Source organism: Kogia breviceps, chromosome 10 (genome assembly GCF_026419965.1).
Source record: "Kogia breviceps isolate mKogBre1 chromosome 10, mKogBre1 haplotype 1, whole genome shotgun sequence".
Classification (NCBI taxonomy): Eukaryota; Metazoa; Chordata; class Mammalia; order Artiodactyla; family Physeteridae; genus Kogia; species Kogia breviceps.
Window position 1 is genome coordinate 93,754,664 of NC_081319.1, and position 18,970 is coordinate 93,773,633.

At 45.5% G+C, this 18,970-nt stretch overlaps 1 protein-coding gene across 1 annotated transcript; it reads left to right on the plus strand.

The window, feature by feature from the left end:
- The first annotated feature begins 362 nt into the window (after positions 1 to 362).
- On the plus strand, positions 363 to 2,019 carry NHLRC1 (NHL repeat containing E3 ubiquitin protein ligase 1). The gene has a single exon (XM_059076772.2). The coding sequence runs from the start codon at positions 507 to 509 to the stop codon at positions 1,851 to 1,853; it is 1,347 nt and encodes a 448-aa protein (XP_058932755.2). The 5' UTR covers positions 363 to 506; the 3' UTR covers positions 1,854 to 2,019.
- The last annotated feature ends 16,951 nt before the right edge of the window (positions 2,020 to 18,970 follow it).

Genomic DNA, 18,970 nt, shown 5'->3' on the forward strand with positions numbered 1-18,970 from the left:
CTAACAGCTTTCTTATTTCCTATTAATTTCTCTGGAAGACATTCGCAGCCATCGTCCCCGCCTCTGACACAAATTCATCTAGTGGATTGCATATATTTTCCTGTAACATTGCTTCATTCATACATAAATTCATTTTACAAGTAGTCATAAAGCATCTACTGTACTCCGAGAGTGATAGAAGACCCAAAAGAAGGACCTGCACCTGCCTCACCCCCTTGGATTTTAATTTCCCTTGTACATCTGTGTTTTCCCAGTCAGATCATAAGCACCGTGAGCTCTGAGACCAGATTTCACGCGTGGCCAGCCCCAGGCCCCAGCACCCAGCACTGCCGACGGGAAACTGCAGGGCACTCTGCTGGGTACCAGGGAGCAACCCGCTTGTCCTCAATCTGTATGTTTCCTCAAGTGTAAATTGGAGATAATCCATCCATGACTGTTGTGAAGATTACAGGTCTGACCACGCGCTGTGGATACGGTTTGTCAATGTCCACTGTCAGACCCTCAGGATGCAGTGCCCACCAGGGGGCAGCAGGTCTCGGCCGAGCGGCCGGCCGCCGTCGACGTCAGGAGCAGCGCCCCGCCCCGTGACCGTGACCCTGGGCGGCGCGGGGGCAGCGTACGGCTCCGCAGGCTGCCGGCGCGGCGGAAGCCCTTCAGGCCGTGCGATGGGTGCCGAGGCCTCCGGGAGCGGGCCGGCGCTGCGGGAGCTGGTGCGCGAGGCCGAGACCAGCCTGCTCGAGTGCAAGGTGTGCTTTGAGCGGTTCGGCCACCGCCAGCAGCGGCGCCCGCGCAACCTGCCCTGCGGCCACGTGGTCTGCCTGGCCTGCGTGGCCGCCCTGGCGCACCCGCGAACGCTGGCCCTCGAGTGCCCCTTCTGCCGGCGAGCCTGCAGGGGCTGCGACACCAGCGACTGCCTGCCGGTGCTGCACCTCCTGGAGCTCCTGGGCTCCGCGCTGCGCCCGGCCCCAGCCGACCCCCGCGCCGCCCCCTCCGCCCCCGGGGTCCTCACCTGCCACCACGCCTTCGGAGGCTGGGGGACCCTGGTCAACCCCACTGGGCTGGCGCTGTGTCCTAAGACGGGGCGGGTCGTGGTGGTGCACGACGGCAGGAGGCGTGTCAAGATCTTTGACGCCGGGGGAGGATGTGCCCATCAGTTTGGAGAGAAGGGGGACGCTGCTCAGGACATTAGGTATCCACTTGACGTCACCGTCACCAACGACTGCCACGTGGTTGTCACCGACGCCGGCGACCGCTCCATCAAAGTGTTTGACTTATTTGGCCAGATCAAGCTTGTCATCGGAGGCCAGTTCTCCTTGCCTTGGGGTGTGGAGACCACCCCTCAGAATGGGGTCATGGTAACTGATGCGGAGGCGGGGTCCCTGCACCTCCTGGAAGTCGACTTTCCAGAAGGGGTCCTCCGGAGAACTGAACGGTTGCAAACTCACCTGTGCCATCCCCGGGGGGTGGCGGTGTCCTGGCTCACCGGGGCCATTGCGGTCCTAGAGCACCCCCTGGCGGTGGGGACCGGGGCCTGCAGCACCACGGTGAAGGTGTTCAGCGCAAGTATGCAGCTCATCGGCCAGGTGGATGCCTTTGGGCTGAGCCTCTTTTTCCCCTCCAAAATAACCGCCTCCGCTGTGACCTTTGATCACCAGGGGAACGTGACTGTTGCTGATACTTCTAGTCAGGCTGTCTTATGCTTAGGAAAACCTGAGGAGTTTCCAGTACTGAAGCCCATCATCACCCACGGTCTTTCCCATCCTGTGGCACTGACCTTCACCAAGGAAAATTCTCTTCTCGTACTGGACAGTGCAACCCATTCTGTAAAAGTCTATAAGGTTGACTGGGGGTGATGGTGGGAGTCTTGGGGCCTGGCATCAGAAGCCCTGGAGCTGCCACTGCTGAATTGTGGAACCCCGGATAAATTACTTAATCTCATCTGTTCAACAGAGATAATTAAAAGTGCCTGGGAGACTTACAAAGGTTGGGGCAATTATTAAAGAATAATAATTAAATCTACGATTTATGGATTATGTACTCCCTGTGCTAAGAAATTTGCTAATATTAGCTCCTTTAATCCTTACAATTACCCAATTTCTATTATGAATCCCATTTTAGAGATGAGAAAACTGAGACTCAGAGAGCTTAAGTGATTTACCCAAGGTCACATTTACTTACTATGACAGTCACAAATGGAACTCAATTCTGACTCCAAAACCCCTTGCTCTTAAATAAGATAACATGTAGAAAAAATATATGTGGGTGTATATTGTTGCTATGTGTACTCTATTTAGAGGTAGCTATTTAGTTAGATGCACAGAGAAAGGAGACTTTATAGAGTTTAAGAGAAAAAGGATTTTGTGGTGGAGATCAGTTTAGTTCAACTTGCAGTTCCTTTGGTGGCTCATTAGATAGAGTTACTGTGGATCCTGAGTTACTTGAATAAGAAAAACAATTGAAATTGCTTATTCAGAAGGTCAATGCGTCTCTTAGTACCTGTATCTCCTCTGCTGTAGGTACTCAGGAAATACTACTTGGTTGGTTGAAAAAGGCTTGTGTTTACGTAAGTTCTAAACTGTGGAACGCTCTACCCCTATTCTCTGTGTTAGAGGGCTGGATGATATTTCTTTTCATGTTAATAAAGAGATAGGTCACCACAATCAGTTCATGGCAGAAATGATTTTGCCTGCCTTTTTATGATCAGTGGTAACCTGAAGCACTTTTGTGATGGAGTTTCTCTCTGTCCAGCTTAAATCTGTCCCATGTGTTGCAAACACTGTGTACTCAATAAACAATTCCCTTGATCCTGAGTCAGCATTTAGCCACTGGTAAACAGTTAAATACGTCTTGAATTGAAGTATAGCCTTGACCAAGGTAATGCCTGCTTCAGTGTTGCAATTGATTAAGTGAATAGGTGGAAATTTCGGGTGAAGTGGCCAGTTTTTTGTAAGTTGTGTGTGTTTAGCTAGTGTAAACATTTCAGGCTGTTGGAATAGTACCAAATAACGGACACCTCAGAAGCAGCAGAAAAAATTTGTTCTCAGGGAGAAAAGATTGGTTCTGAAAGGTGAGAGTTTGTTTTGGGTAACAGCAGATGCTTTATCAACAATAGGCTTCTATTTTACAAAGCATTTTACTAGATAGAATATACAGTCTAGGAATGGCCCCAAAATTATGAATAAGATTATAGTTTGTCCTAAAAGAGTGAGCTTGGGGCTTCCCTGGTGGCGCAGTGGTTGAGAATCCGCCTGCCGATGCAGGAGACACGGGTTCGTGCCCTGGTCCGGGAGGATCCCACATGCCGCGGAGCACCTAAGCCCGTGAGCCATGGCCGCTAGGCCTGCGCGTCCGGAGCCTGTGCTCTGCAACGGGAGAGGCCACAACAGTGAGAGGCCCGCATACCGCAAAAAAAAAAAAAAAAAAAAAGAGTGAGCTTGGCTCCCGTGCCAGCCCACAGAAGCCCATTTTGCTTCAGTGCCCCCATCATGCAGTGCTAATAAGATATCAGGCACCCTGGACCGAGCACCATTTGTAAATGCATCCCAGATAGGGATTCTGGGAACAGCCCCAAGCCCTCACGCTCACCCCACCCTTAGAAATCACCCGTGGGTCAGTGACATCACAGGTATTGTGGGTGGCGTAACAAGAAAAGTTGTCTCAGGTGGAGATACGGGTTCAGACTTGGTCATTTGTGAGTAGGGCAACTGTGGATTGACCTTAAAAACGTTTTCCTCGGGAACAATGACCTTTTAATGGCCTCAGGGTCAGTTGAGCCAATCAAGGCACCTTCTCCTATTTGGAATTATCAGCGGCATCGTATTTGCCTATAGAGCTGTGCGTATGTCTTTTTCAGGCCGCATGTGGTGTATGCAGCACGTGTGGAGATATCACTTGTTACCATGTGGATTACCCAACCGGAAGAACGGGGCGTGAGTTCCTAAGATGACGTGGGAGCAAATCAGAGAGGTGATAACAAGTGACCTTGTTAACGGCTGCCTCTACTTGGCAGGTGAACAGGCTCGGAAGTGGGTGGGCAGAGAAAGCAGCTCTGTCCAGGAATAGTGGGATGCGGGAGCAGGGTTTCCCTGGGGAGGACACAAAGCTCGCTCTTCTTGATCCCCAAGCATGCACATGCTGAAGGAACAGGTTCAGTAACCCGCAAGGCAGATGCTAGATTCACCTTCCGCGCTGTGTTCTTTTTTTTTTTTTTTTTTTTTTTTTTCGGTATGCGGGCTTCTCACCGCTGTGGCCTCTCCCTTTGCGGAGCACAGGCTCCGGATGCGCAGGCTCAGTGGCCATGGCTCACGGGCCCAGCCTCTCCACTGCATGTGGGATCCTCCCGGACCGGGGCACGAACCCGTGTCCCCTGCATCGGCAGGCGGACTCTCAACCACTGTGCCACCAGGGAAGCACCGGGCTGTGTTCTTTAAAGCAAGCTGGTTAAAGGACTCAAACCATGCCCCACTGAACTCCAGGTTATTAGAGGAATTGGAGAGTCTGAGGTAGGCAGGAGGAAGTAAGTAATCACAGCAGGAAGTAAACGGTTCCAAGGTGATGGAGGAGAGTTGGAATGACTCTCCAGAGACCAGAGACAAAAAAACTTAACCGAGGGTAAATGGCGAAGGAGAAGGAGCAGACTTTTCCTGAATGTCCCCCTCAATCATGTGCCCTTAGGCCAGCACTACCCACCCTGCGTCACCTGGTGAATCCATAAAAGCAAGCAAAGGCACACTCAGCAGTGCTCACATCACCTTCCATCTGTCCTAGTTCTGCTTGATACCTGATCCTTGGATTGTCTCCTGTTCTTGACTTTGTTCTGCCCTCTGGACTTGCCACCTGGACTTGATTTTCTCAGTCTTTTTCCTTGGCGTTCTCTAAGGACTTCGGTTCAGCGTCATAAATCTTCCCTTAGCAAGACACACTCCGTATGCCAGAACCCAAAGCATCACCATTTTGCTTGGGCCTCGTCTAGACCTTTCCTGGTAAGTGGAGTGCAGACCTCATTGAAAGTGAATTAGGTGCCTTTTGAGGAAGAAGCAGTATTCCATACACCTCGGAAAAGCGAGGAAGAACCACTGATGATAGCGATTTAATCATCCTACACCTGCCACAGAAAGAAGAAATGTAGACTGGTGGCTAACGCTCCACTAGTAGTGACCACTGTGGTGGCATGCCATGGTTAATAAGGAGATGGACTGTTTTCCTGAAGACTATGTAGAAAACATGATAAGGAGGCTGCCACGGCTCACCACAGCTACCGTGCTGAACAATGATGGTGTCTGCTGTGCCCACGACCCCGTCTAAGGAAAACCTCCCCTCCCGCAGGCCCTGCTGATGAGCCAGCCCTCGGCCACCATATTTCTTAATACACGACCCCCTCCAGCAATAGCTGATTGGATTAGGGGTGCACACCCAGCTGAAGAACAGCCTGTCCATTAATGTCCCATCAAACATATTAATTAGACCAGGAAACTGGCCTACAAATTGGCCTAGGATGAACAGGTTTTTCCAAAAAGGGGCAAGGAGATCCAATTAGATTGGTTTTTTTTTGAGGCCGGGGGTGGGGGGGTTGCCTGTTTCTTTTTTAATTGAAGTACAGTTGATTTACACTGTTGTGTTTCAAGTGTACAACAAAGTGATTCCGATATACATACATCCTTTTTTAGATTCTTGTCCCTGATAGGTTATTACAAAATATTGAGTATAGTTCCCTGTGCTATATAATCTATTTCCATTTTCAAACCACTGATGGATAAATCTGGACGGACTGAAATTGGTGATACAGGAGGCCAATTCCATTACATTTTGGAGTTAATTTCCACAAAATTGTACAGGCCCATCTGGTGGACACTAAAATACAAACCTTTTTTGTGTGTGTTTAAGTAAATTTATTTATTTATTTATTGGCTGCGTTTGGTCTTCGTTGCTGTGCATGGGCTTTCTCTAGTTGTGGTGAGCAGGGGCTACTCTTCGTTGATGTACGCGGGCTTCTCATTGCAGTGGCTTCTATCATTGCGGAGCATGGGCTCTAGAACACAGGCTCAGTAGTTGTAGCGCACCGGCTTAGTTGCTCTGCAGCATGTGGGATCTTCCCGGACCAGGGCTCGAACCCGTGTGCCCTGCATTGGCAGGCGGATTCTTAACCACTGCGCCACCAGGGAAGCCCTAAAATACAAATCTTAAAATTAGTAATTTTTCTTCTCTGACGAATCAGTAAGAAATACTTTATATAAATTTGCTAGAAGCACTATTTGTACACGTCAAACACGTGAGGATAGCCAAATGCATTCTGATCATGGATGAAATGTATCGGTTCATGGAGTTTGTTTTTCTTTTTTGGTAATGTCTTTAGGTTTTAGCATTAAGGTTGTGCTGGCCTCATAAAATGAGTTGGGAAATATTCCTTCCTCCTTCATTTCCTGAAAGAATTTGTGTGATACTGATGTCATTTCTTCTTAAATGTTTGATAGAGTTCACCAGTGAAATCTAGTGGCCTAGGAGATTTCTTGGGTGTATGTGTGTCCAGAGTTTACAGTTGTTTTCTGTAGAAAGACGGGCCAGTTGGAGTTTACTCAGCCATACTGGAACAGGAAGTTTATCGATTAAAAAATAACTTTTAAATTTCTTTGATTTTTTTTTTTTTTTTGGCAAGCATTTATTCACTGAATATTTCCTGTGTGCTCGTCTTGTGTTGAGCAAGGTGTGAAGCAGTGAGGATATGAAGGTTTCTAAGCACGGATGGTCTGGAATGGAGATGGACAAGCTAATCAGAAGAACACGGCACAGAAGTGTCAGTGCTCTGGAAAGCACATGCTCAAGGCCCTAGGAAAAGTAAGAGAGCACCCAAGATAGCCAGAACAGAGCCAGCATATTGGAAGAGATGATGTCACCCTAGAATTCCAGACTGATTAATGTCATAAACACTGGTCACTTCATCCAAAACAAACTAAACAGTTGTATTTAAGCCTGTGTTGATTCTTCATGGTCCCGACATCATGGTCTACTTTTCTGTAGATGTAGCCAGTCAGGATTCTGGGACCATATAAAGAAGACAGAATGACAGCTGTGTTTCTGAGCATCTGGGGGTACTTTCTGATATTTTTACATTTAGCTAAACACCACAGTAGTAACTTTAGTAATATCTGCCCGGGTCAAAAGTGCCCCATTTGAACAAAGCCTATTTATTGTTACAATAAAATCCATCCCACAGTGAAACATTTTATAATCCTCTCCCACGTTTAGTCCTTTCCCATCATCCTGGCAGCCACAGATTTTATGGGAGGAGGAGTCAAACGGACATAACAAATACTTCACTAATTCGGAGATTCTTGTCATTGGAGGTATCCTCCTGTCTCCTGTGCTCTTGACATCTCTCAATGCTCAGCACCTGCTTGTTGTTAAATCAGGACCCTGCCAGACATCTTGGCATGAGGGTATTACTCGAGTTCTCCGGTCCTCCAGCTTCACCAACTCAGGGGGCATCGCTCCCAAGCACTAACCACAGGATCAGATAGAGGCCAAATATTCAAGATAAAGACTTTGCAAGTTTTCACCTGGAGCTATGTTTAATGAATCGGAAACCGTCTGTTAAAAGAGATCAGAAACAGTGACTAATTTCAGAGAACAATGTTGGAGAAATAGGGAGCCTTGGAATAGTTTTGGCTCCAGGCACCCAGCACTTGGTCAGGATATCCAGAAAAGCTTCTCCAATTCTGATGGAAACCACCCTAAATAATGTATTGATTTGATGGGATATTTCACAACTGAGTTCAGAAATATTTTTTTTCTGCCAGGGCATGTGTTAAGTTGTCTATAAGATCCTATTTTTGTTGTGAAACTTGCCAAATAATTTATGAATAATATTTAGCACCATCTCTTCATGTAATCAACGTCAGTGAAAGGCTTCCTGTCAGATTGTGACCTTCGCCTGGGTTCCACGCTCTCTCTTCCGGCCAGGTTAGCTCATTACCATCTCCCTCGTGGGGAGAACGGGCTCCCACCTGCAGCTGTTCTGCTGGCACACTCTGAAGCTGGCTCCTACCCCATCAGGAGCAGTATTAGAAGCTTCTAGTTAAAGGTTTTCCTGCTGGTGCCTGGGGTCTGCCATCTGGGGTATAGGCCTCGTTCCTGGCTCCCATCTAGGCTAAATCAGCAGCCTTGACTTAGCTCTTACCCTCAGCTCTATCATCCCAACCTGGATGCTACATTTTGGTTCCAGCTTTGCCCTCACTCTGCTGTTTTAGGCTTTCTTCCCTCCATCTCTAGCTGTGACCTACTGTGACACTTTCTATCTTACCTAATGCTGTTAGCGACCATGGAATGTATGAGGTTGAAGTTTTTTGGACCATTACAGAGAAAGAGGCAGAGGATAAGAGAGTAGTGAGTGGAAATGGTACCAAGAATGACTGGCTTCTCACTGAATGCAGTGACTCTACTTTGGGTACCATCCTTCAGTTCTTATGTAGCTTTATCTTATTCTCACTATAGCCTAGGAAATAGTTGTTGTTGGTGTTTTTACAGATGAGGAAACTGAGGCACAGAGAGGTTAAGTAATTTGCTGAAGGTCACACAGAGAGTAGATATACTAATGTCTTTGAGGCTTAGTTTCTTTCTGTCGAATGCAAATTTAATAGTACCAACTTTCTAGAGTTGTGAAACCTACATAAGTTTATACGTGTGCAGCAGAACACGGGGTAAGCATTCAAATAGTTCTTAGCATTATTTTGAAGCATTATTTTGCTTGAACTATTTGGGGGTAAGGTAATACCTCTGTTTTTAAGCATAGAAGTTAATGATTATGAAGCTTAGACCTGTAGGAAGCCATCTGTGCTCCCACATAGGGAGAGCCTGCCTGACAACGAAACCCATAGAAAAGAAAGCAGAGCTGAGAGACTGAGGAAGATGACATCCATGTAGCATTGTTGAGTCCCCAAGTTTTCTGTTTCCAAAGCTGGATGTAACCCTGGATGTCATGGTTATCTGAGCTGACAAGCTCCCTGTTCTCCTGAAATAAGTTTGAGTTGGGTGTCTGTGACTTTCATCTAAAGGAGCCTCAAGAGAGTCCAAGGTAGAGGCTTCTAGAAAACATCACATATGACAAGGACTTTGCTTTACATCTTATGTCAAGTCAGCACAAAGCTGGTTTTCAGTCTATGCTCAGAGATCCACAATAGAAGAAGATGGTTTGGCTCCCTTGAGTTTTGAGTAGGTTGTCAAACTACTGATAAATTGTTTGACTTTTGAGAAGTGGGAGGAGAGTCACCTGATACCAATTGAAAGGATTTTTTTTTGACTTATCAGAGCTCCTTTGATACATAAGATTTTAAAGTTTGGTAGGATCATAGAAATGTTGATGTCTAAGTCCCTTACTTTCTAAATGAGTAAATTGAATCCTGGAGAGGTTAAGTAACTTGGACAAGTGATTAATCTTCTTAGGAGAAAAACCAGAATTCTAAACCGTGCTGCCATTTGAATTCTCTCTGATTTTGGATTTTCAGCAACATAAGCTGCACACAGCATTTTTTTCTACAGAGATATGCAGAATTGGAGAGAGTCAGCAGCTGATGTCAGCTCTCCTGACTCCTAACCTAGTTTGGTTTTCGCATTGTATCTTGCTTCTTCCTATAAGTAAACACTTTTCTCGTAACCACCATTTTTACTTATCATACTATAACGTATATAAGCATGTGACAAATATGCAGAGTAGAATTCTAGCCCTACAGGATGTTACTACAGTGGGGGTAATATGGAAAAAGAGGTTCTGTATTTAAATAAATTTATGAGTTAAATGGGTTTCTTTATTGCAGTACATCTCAAAGCCATTAATAAGCTATTTTGTGCTATAAATTGCAAAATATAGGGAATGGTTAGAAACAGGATACGGTGTTTTCCAAACTGATCTGACGCCAGGTCTGCTGTTATGGGAAAAGCTGTATTAGAATCCTGAATTTTCACATTTTTTCCAAGGCTGAAAAGCTGCCTTTTCCCATAATTCCATTCTGCCCTTTTCTTTGGTGTTCTTCTTTCTGGGTCTCCAGGTTTTTTTGTTGTTTTTTTTTGCGGTACGTGGGCCTCTCACTGTTGTGGCCTCTCCCGCCGCAGAGCACAGGCTCCGGACGTGCAGGCCCAGAGGCCATGGCTCACGGGCCCAGCCGCTCTGCGGCACGTGGGATCTTCCCGGACCGGGGCACGAACCCGTGTCCCCTGCATCGGCAGGCGGACTCTCAACCACTGCGCCACCAGGGAAGCCCTCCAGTTTTTAATTCTACCTTCTATTCTAATCCTCCCTCCCAGCCTTCTGTCCCCCCAAGTTTCTACATTTGGTTGCTTTTCTGGTTTTAATTCTCCTTCTCAGTCTCTTTGTACGTGGCCTTTATCTGGGGGGTAAAAAGCTATAATGAGACAATGTCTCTGGCAGGTTTAAGGAAGAATGACCAACTAGGGCTCACTCAGATCAGCCTTGACTTAATTGTATCTCAATATTCCCACACCCTCAGGTGGGCTTATGGGAAAGAAGAGCTGGTACAGATACCTTCAAGGGCTCGTCCAGAAGTGCCACGAGAGCCACTGTCCCCCTTGTTGACTCCTCGTCTTTCCAGATACAAGGCCAGCAGCGGAACGTCTCTGCAAATTATCCAACCATCCAGACACTCTCTCCAGACATCAGGTATGTCACAAACAGCCAGTTACACTTCTGCATTTAGCTTCTTCTCTCCTGATAAGGCACCACTCTGTCCAGGATGACATTTATACTTTGACGGGAAGAATCAGCCTCCCTGATTAAGACCTGAAGCAATTATCACTGAGTACGTTGCTGTCTTTTTTTTCTTTTTTTTTTTTTTTTGGCGGAACGCGGGCCTCTCACTGTTGTGGCCTCTCCCGTTGCGGAGCACAGGCTTCGGACGCGCAGGCTCAGCGGCCATGGCTCACGGGCCCAGTTGCTCCGCGGCACGTGGGATCTTCCGGGACCGGGGCACGAACCCGCGTCCCCTGCATCAGCAGGCGGGCTCTCAACCACTGCGCCACCAGGGAAGCCCGATTGCTATCTTTTATCTTTCCCAAGTGTTCTTCTGTGTTTTCTACATTTGTCTTGTTGTGTCCACAAAATTCTAGTAGTAATTTTGAACATACTTTACACATGGGTATGATTTCTCTTCATTTACAGTTTTTACACTTAAAATCCCCTAATTTTCAAGGTTCTTCGCAGACCTCACGGCAGAGTTTCAAGTAGTACCGTGCTTCTTCTGTAGGATAAACAGTGTCAGAACCAACATTCATGATGATCCAATTAAATGAATACCTTGTGACGTTTCTCCTTCTCACACTTTTTTCCCCAACATTTTTCACATTCATTCTGAAACTGAGATGCATTCTATGCAAATCTCTCTTCTGAGGAGTTTCAGGTCTGTGGCCTCACTGTGGAGACCACAAAGCCAAACAGTCCATTTCCAAGGCCAGGTGTGAATTATTGACAGGTGGAGCTTTGGACAAACTTTATACTCATCAATGTTCATTTCAAATTTTGATACAATCTATAAGAGTAAATCAGAAAATATATTCTGGAGTGTTGATGGTAAGCATACTTTTAGTGTTTTCTACTTTAATGGCTTTCCTAGAGACATACGTACCTTTTTTACTGTTTTATATTGAATCAGACCTTCCTATGGCTGATTCTTGTCACACAGTGCTGGCAGCTGGCAGCTGATCATGTGTCATCTTTAAGCATTGCGGTGTGTGTTGGGATTTGTTTGTAAGGGACGTAAGCTCTGATTGGCACATTGGTAGAGAACTGTGACCAGCCAGCAGAATATCCCGTGGACCCCTCTTCCAGCCTTGCCTTTGGGACTCACCAAATGGTGATATCCACTGCCTACTCATAAGGCACTCTCACAGAGGCAATTGAAGGAAGCTATAGCAGAAATGATGCCTGATCTGATAACACCTAGATCTGGGAAAGAAGAAGCTAAAGAAGGTTACTTCTGCTATATACCTGAGACTCAGGTAACCTGATAAGTAGTACGTGACTGGCCATTAGTTTAAATAAATTACTTGTTTGGTCCCAGGTATCACATCAAGGTGTTAAATTTAATCTCTAAAGACTTATGTGGTTTAGACTTAGAATGTTCGGTAAACACAACTTCTTTCCCTTCTCGTGTTGCATCTAAACTCTATAACTGACCCAGATTTAAGGACTTGGCTGGGACAAGGAAAATTCCACAGGAAAATTTGAGGCAGAGTCAGGATTAAGTTCAGGATGTTTCCAGTTCTGGTCTGGCCCTTGACAGTATAGCTTGTCCAACTTTCCTGGTTTTCTGTCTCTCCTGGGATCTGAATGAAACCTAAAAACCTTGGACAGTAGAGCATCGGACTTTCACCATGAGAGTCCGGGGTTGGAGTCTGTTCAAGACAGTGTCTCTGTTCCTTTCTTCTATCATAATAGACAAGGATAGCCTTATGCCTTCCTGAAATTCCCAGCACATAGTAATATAATGTTAGGATACCTTCAGCTGCAGGTAACAGAAAATCCAACTCAAAATAGCATAAATAAGGACATTTATTATCTTGTATCAGAATTCCAGAAGTAGGCTGGCTCTAAGGTGGGTCAAGTCAGCAGCTTAACAACATCATCAGCTACCCATGTTCATTATATCTTCCTGCTCTGACACCTTCAGGCTCATGGCTCTCACAGTTGCAAGAGGACTGCTCTCATTCTAAGAGTCATACTCAATGGAAGAAGAGGAACCGTTCCACCCCACCTCCCATCCTGTGCCATGCTTCATTTTAGGGAAGATAACTCTTTTCTGGAAGCCATCATGTCACATTGACTAGACCAGGACATACAACCAATCCTAAGCCAATCACTGGCAAGAGAAGGGAGACCACAACTCGTGATTGATTTAGAACCATTGTTTGTACTCTTGGCAGCATATTTGAGTCTAAGTGGGAAACTTCTAAAAATACCAGTGCCCGGGACCACCTTCAGACATTCTGATTTAATTGGTCAGGGGAGGGGAACCAGGCATGGGTATTTTTAAAGTTACCCCCAGTAATTCTAGTGTGCAGCCAGGATTGAGAACCACTGACTTAGATTAATCAGGACTCATCCCTGAACCACATCAGGAAGAAATGAAATCAGAGGTCAGCCAGGGGACAAGAGGAAATGACTGTTGGATAGGCAGATGACAAAAAAATGTTTGTTGAATTTCTCCAAAGAAGATGCACAAATGGCTAGCAAGCACATGAAAAGAAGCTCAGCATCACTAATCATTAGGAAAATGAGGATCAAAATCACAATGAGATACCACGTCACACCATCAGGATGGCTATTATCAAAAACTCAGAAAATAACAAGTGTTGTTGGAATGGGGAGAAGTTGGAACCCTTGTGCACTGCTGGATAGAAGGTAAAATGGTGCAGCCACTGTGAGAAACAGTATGGTAGTTCCTCAAAAAAATTAAACAGAATAACCATATCATCCAGAAATTCCACTTCTGGGTAGAGACCCTAAAGAACTGAAAGCAGGATCTGAAGAGATATTTGTCCGTCCACGTTCACAGCAGCATTATTCCCAATAGCCAAAAGGTGGAAGCAACTTAAGTGTCCACTGACAGACGAGTGGATCAACAAAACGTGGTCTATACATACAATGAAATATGATTCAGCCTTAACAAGGAAGGAAATTCTGATACATGCTACAACATGGACAAGCCTTGAGAACATTATGCTGAGTGAAATAAGCCAGTCACAAGAGGACAAATACTGTATGACTCAGTCAAATCCATAGCGATGGAAAACAGAATGGGAGTTGCCAGGAGCTGGGGGAAGGGGGTAACAGGGTGTTGTTGTTTAATGTGCACAGAGTTTCAGTTTCACAAGATGAAAAGAGTTCTGGAGATGAATTGCACAACCATGAATATACTTAACACTTCTGAACTGTGCATTTAAAGATGATTAAGATGGTAAATTTGATATTGTGTATTTTGCCACAGCTGAAAAAAAAAAAAGTTTCCCGAATAGATGCAGAGCTGAGAAAACCATCTGCCTTCTGTACCAGTGACTTGGTGGTGGAGGACAAAGGTGAAGAAGCTGCATAGGGCAGGGGAACTTGGAAAGCAACATATTGCATTTCTTCAAAGAGCAATGAACTTCCAATTCCAGTGATGTTTAAAAAGAGGGGGAAGGGTGGAAAATAAGAATTGAGAAATGCCAGGAGGAGCCTGCACCTAGATAGTTATCAGGCTTCAGGGGACCCCCTGCCAGGTGTTCTTTGGCAAAATGCCCTACTAAGGACCTGGGAAGATGAGGCAGCCCGTGGCCCCGTGGACCGCAGGCCTCAGTGAGGATTTTGCAAGAGGCAGGTTGAGCAGATGTCTACTCACCCCTCACTTTTCCGTTCTAATGAAGCCTCTGGGCAACCCTAAACTACTGGTGATAGCAAAGTCTCTTCAGTTTGGCTTCAGGCTGTGTATGAGGACTGATGTTTAAAGTTTGTTTTTTTGGCTGCGTCGGGTCTTCGTTGCTGTGTGCGGGCTTTCTCTAGTTGCGGTGAGTGGGGGCTACTCTTTGTTGCAGTGCACGGGTTTCTCATTGCGGTGGCTTCTCTTGTTGCGGAGCCCGGGCTCTAGGCACGCAGGCCTCAGTGGTTGCAGCACACAGGCTCAGTAGTTGTGGCTCGCAGGCTCTAGAGCGCAGGCTCAGTAGTTGTGGCTCGCAGGCTCTAGAGCGCAGGCTCAGTAGTTGTGGCACATGGGCTTAGTTGCTCCGCGGCATGTGGGATCTTCCTGGACCAGGGCTTGAACCCATGTCCCCTGCGTTGGCTGGTGGATTCTTAACCACTGCGCCACCAGGGAAGTTCCTGATCTTTAAATTTGAATGGGTCTGATGGAGAGGGAATTTATAGCCCTTAAGGGACAATAATAAAGCCATACTTCTAAGCTCTGACTGGGTATAAGCTGGAAGCTCTCCAGACCCATCAGTCTCCCCTCTTGCATCTCTAGTCCAACATAAGCCATCTGCTCTGTTTCTCCCTGTTCACCACTCCCCAAGGAGTACGGACAGCAATCTGTAGGCCAGTGAAAACCACCAGCTTTCCCTACCCTCTGCCCCCATTTCCACACCGCCTCGGCTTACTGTGTTTTTCTCAACACTTACCTGGATGGAGCACCTCATTAGATATTTTGGCTGAACTGGGTTTTTCTTCCGGCTGTTGACGATGAAAGGAAAGTAGTCTTGTGCTAAGACAAAGAAACACTTGGAAATTTTCAAATTGCGTTTCCAGAAGTGTGGACAGCAATCCACCTGACTCAGAATTACCTGAAATAAGTGTTAAAAATGACACTTCCTGGGCTGTAACCCAGGCCAACTGTTCCATGGTCTCTGGAGGTGGTGCCCAGAAGCTGCCTTTTAACAAGGATCTCGGGTGATTCTTAAGCCACTGAGGATTGAAACGCAGTCTTCAAAGGGAGGTGGCCAGAGAGGGGCTGCTGGTGAGTGACCTTGAGCCTAACAAGTACAGAGGCGAAGGAGGAAGCACTGACTGATTATCTCCTTTTGAGTATCTTGTATATAACTGTCATTTAACATTATCATTGGCAGCTTGAACAAGGCTGACTTGCCTAAAAACTCCTAGAAAGTGGAACTTGAATCCAGGTGTTTTTGTTTGTTTGTTTGTGGTTTTGGCCGCGCCACACGGCTTGCAGGATCTTAGTTCCCCGACTAGGGATTGAACCCAGGCCCTCAGCAGTGAAAGCACGGAGCCCTAACCACTGGACCACCAGGGAATTCCTTGAATCCAGTTTTAACTGAAAGCCCCTGGCTATGTCAGCTCCCAGAACGTGTCCGCTTTCTCATCTGTCAGGAAAGCCTGGAGGATGATGAGCTCAAGTCGCTGTCTCCTGTTTACCTTCAGACCCTGTATTCATTTAAGTCCGCTGTACCAAGATACCATTATATCTGTAACAAAAGCCCTTCACCCAATAGGAGACTCAGGGACCTTCCAGGCACCTACCTCATTCCTCATTAAAAATAGAAGCAAACGACTCCTCCTCATGGGGCGGGTGTGACATCTGACAAAAGGAAGCAACACACCCTCAAATAAGGAAGAACTAGCCAAATCTAAGGGTGTGGTCTGATAGCAAATGTTCCTCTTCAGATCACACTTAAGCTTTGACCAGCTGCTATTTTCATTCACCGGGAAGAGTTCACTTTCTGATCTCTTTGTGCATTCAATGCCTCTTCCTTTACATCCTCCACCGTGGAGAGGCTCTGGTGGTCACAGTTCTTGGTAAGGAGATCCCACAGTTCCTTGGGAGGTGATCTTGGGCAGGAGATCAGGCAATGAAGCCAGTCAGATAGCCATTCCACCCAGGTTTAGTAAGAAGCTGCAACTACATGAGATGAAAGATGAATAAGGTGTCACACCTGCTCCTAAGGAGCTTACACTCCAGTGGGGAAAGCAGCACTAGACAGTTTTAAGAAAGATACAGGCACGTAGAGTTTGGGGAGTGCTGTGGAGCAATGCTTAATTATAGTGGCCCAAGCCAGGACCAGGCAGTGGCAGACGGCAGGGGAGGCTTCCTGGAGAAAATTACATCTACAGAGAGGATTAGAGGGGTGAGGGGAAGTGACCACCGTGAGCAAAGACAAGGGAAGAGATAACAAAATATTGAGACTAAGGATAAATCTGCATCTACCACAGAGACCCCCAACAACCATTTCCATATGGCTACATCAGCTTGTTGCTTCTCAGCAGATTTTTCCAAAGACTTTACTTCCCCAAAGGTCATTTGGCTGTTGCTTTTTGTAATTTTCCTGACCAGCCTTATTAACTCTGAAATTAGCAGAAGTTCATCTGGTCCACCTTTCCCTCTGTGCAGAAATCTCTGTTTTTTCCATTTCAAGTTTAGAGCATTCAGATTCTACTTTCTGCCAGCATTCAATAATTCCTTGATATTCAGACATTCTGTTGGGAGGATATTTTTAGTTGAAAAGGCCAAAACTATCTTATTTGATCATCGTGGGAGAGAAAGGAGTAAGACTATCTATCGATGTTATATCTGGAAAGTAGAAAGATTTCTTGAAGAGGTGTAATGACTCTCTGAGGGAGAGGATTCCCTGTCAGTTCAAAACATGGCCCACTTGAGGTGTGAAATGCTTTGGTTTGGCCAACCAGCCAATGAGAAGAGTTCCATCTTTTGGCCAAAGTCTGAATTTTAAGCGACATATTTTGTCATTGAGAGCAGGCCCAGTGCCACAGAAACACTCTCCCACGTTTCTTTTAATCACTTCCTCATGAGAACAGATTTTTTTATGGATTGAGAGTCTATATTAATACAAATATGATGAGAAACAGAGGAATCTGAGCCAACTGACTATTCCCACACGAAATGCCTCTACACATTTAGGAACTGACTGAAAGGTCTGAGAGAAGTGGAAATTTTTGGAAATTTTTCTGCAGGGAAATAAAAGTCTGTGGAATTGCAATAATGAACACAGGCCTGGTGGAGCATTAATGATAACCCATTACAAATATAATAAGCTTCCTTTTGACCTTTAAGGAATAATTACAACCTAAGCTATGTGATCACCAATGAAAATCATGCAGCACAAAGTCAAGTATAACCCCTGACAAAAGAGTGAAAGTCCGTTGTTCTCTAAGTTGTTGATCATGCCTTTGTAATAGAATGATGAATCATAATCCCGGAAGCCAGGAATAATACAGTAGATATTCAGGACACGGATCCTAAATGGAAGGCTAGTCCACTGCCTTAGGTTGGGTTCAAGACTGAGTACATAACTTGCAGGGCCCAGTGTGAAATAAAAATATAGGGCTCCTTGTTTAAAATTATTAATAATTTCAAGATGGCAATAGTAGAGCATTCAACCAGATACAGGCCCTTCACAGGTTGCACACCCATGAAGCTGGCCCTACTTGAGTTCTTCCTTTGCAGACCCTGAGACTATAGTTTATTTGGGAGGTAATTCCAGGAAGCGTCAGTAGGAAGAGTGAGGAAGTGCCATGATACTAAAAACGAACCATGTCCCTGGAGAAAAAGAAGGAAAAATTAAAAGGTTTTAATATGCCTGTTATTCATGGGATAAGTGTTGATTTTAAGCAGAAAAGGAACCTAATAGTTTCATTGTAACTTGGAGAGAAGTGAAGTTTAAAAATTAAAAAGACTCAATGACTTAACAACATGATCCAAAAATGTCCAGGGTATTTAATTCAATCAGCATTTTTTGAGCTATATGACTTACCGGACACTGGGTTAAGAGCCAAAGGATATACAAATTTGAAAAAAGTTCTTTTTCTATCATGAAGTAAATTATTATGTAGCAGGAAATCCTGAGAGGTAGGTATTTTCATATGTCCCATTTTGCAGGTGACAAAACTGAGGCTCAGAGAGGTCCAGTTACTGGTTCAAGGTCACATAGTTTGTGACAGAGGGAGGATTTCAGCCTAAGATAATTCTGGAGTCATTTGCTTACCCACGAATCTCTTCTTATATGTGTAAATAATTTGAAAGACAAGGTACGGTTTGATAAGTACTAGATCAAAGTGTTAACAAAAGTATTGGGGAGGAAAAGACTGATCCTGACCTATAAATGTTTCCTGAAAAAAGTGAGATTTACCCCCAATCTCTGTGAACTGGAGCAAGTTGCTGAACATCTTTGAGCCTCAGGATTTGATAAATGGATAAAGTGGAGATGGACATTCCAGGAATAGGGACCAGGCTGAGCAAAGAACAGATGGCAAAGACAAGTGCCAGCACGGGGCATGTAAAATAGCAAGAGATGGTTTTGATATGCATTTGGGGGTCATATCCTGGAAGAGCTTGATAATCAGGCTAAATATCTAGTGCCTTATTCCATAAGAAATAGGAAACCATTGAACACTTTTGGTAAGGAGTTGACATGCTATGATTGCAGTCTTCTGAAGTTTATGATAACTTCATTGTCTCTAGATTCTGTG

What these genes read in the sequence shown, in the direction of transcription:
- NHLRC1 (XM_059076772.2), top strand. Translation starts at nt 507, where the DNA reads ATGCAGTGCCCACCAGGGGGCAGCAGGTCTCGGCCGAGCGGCCGGCCG.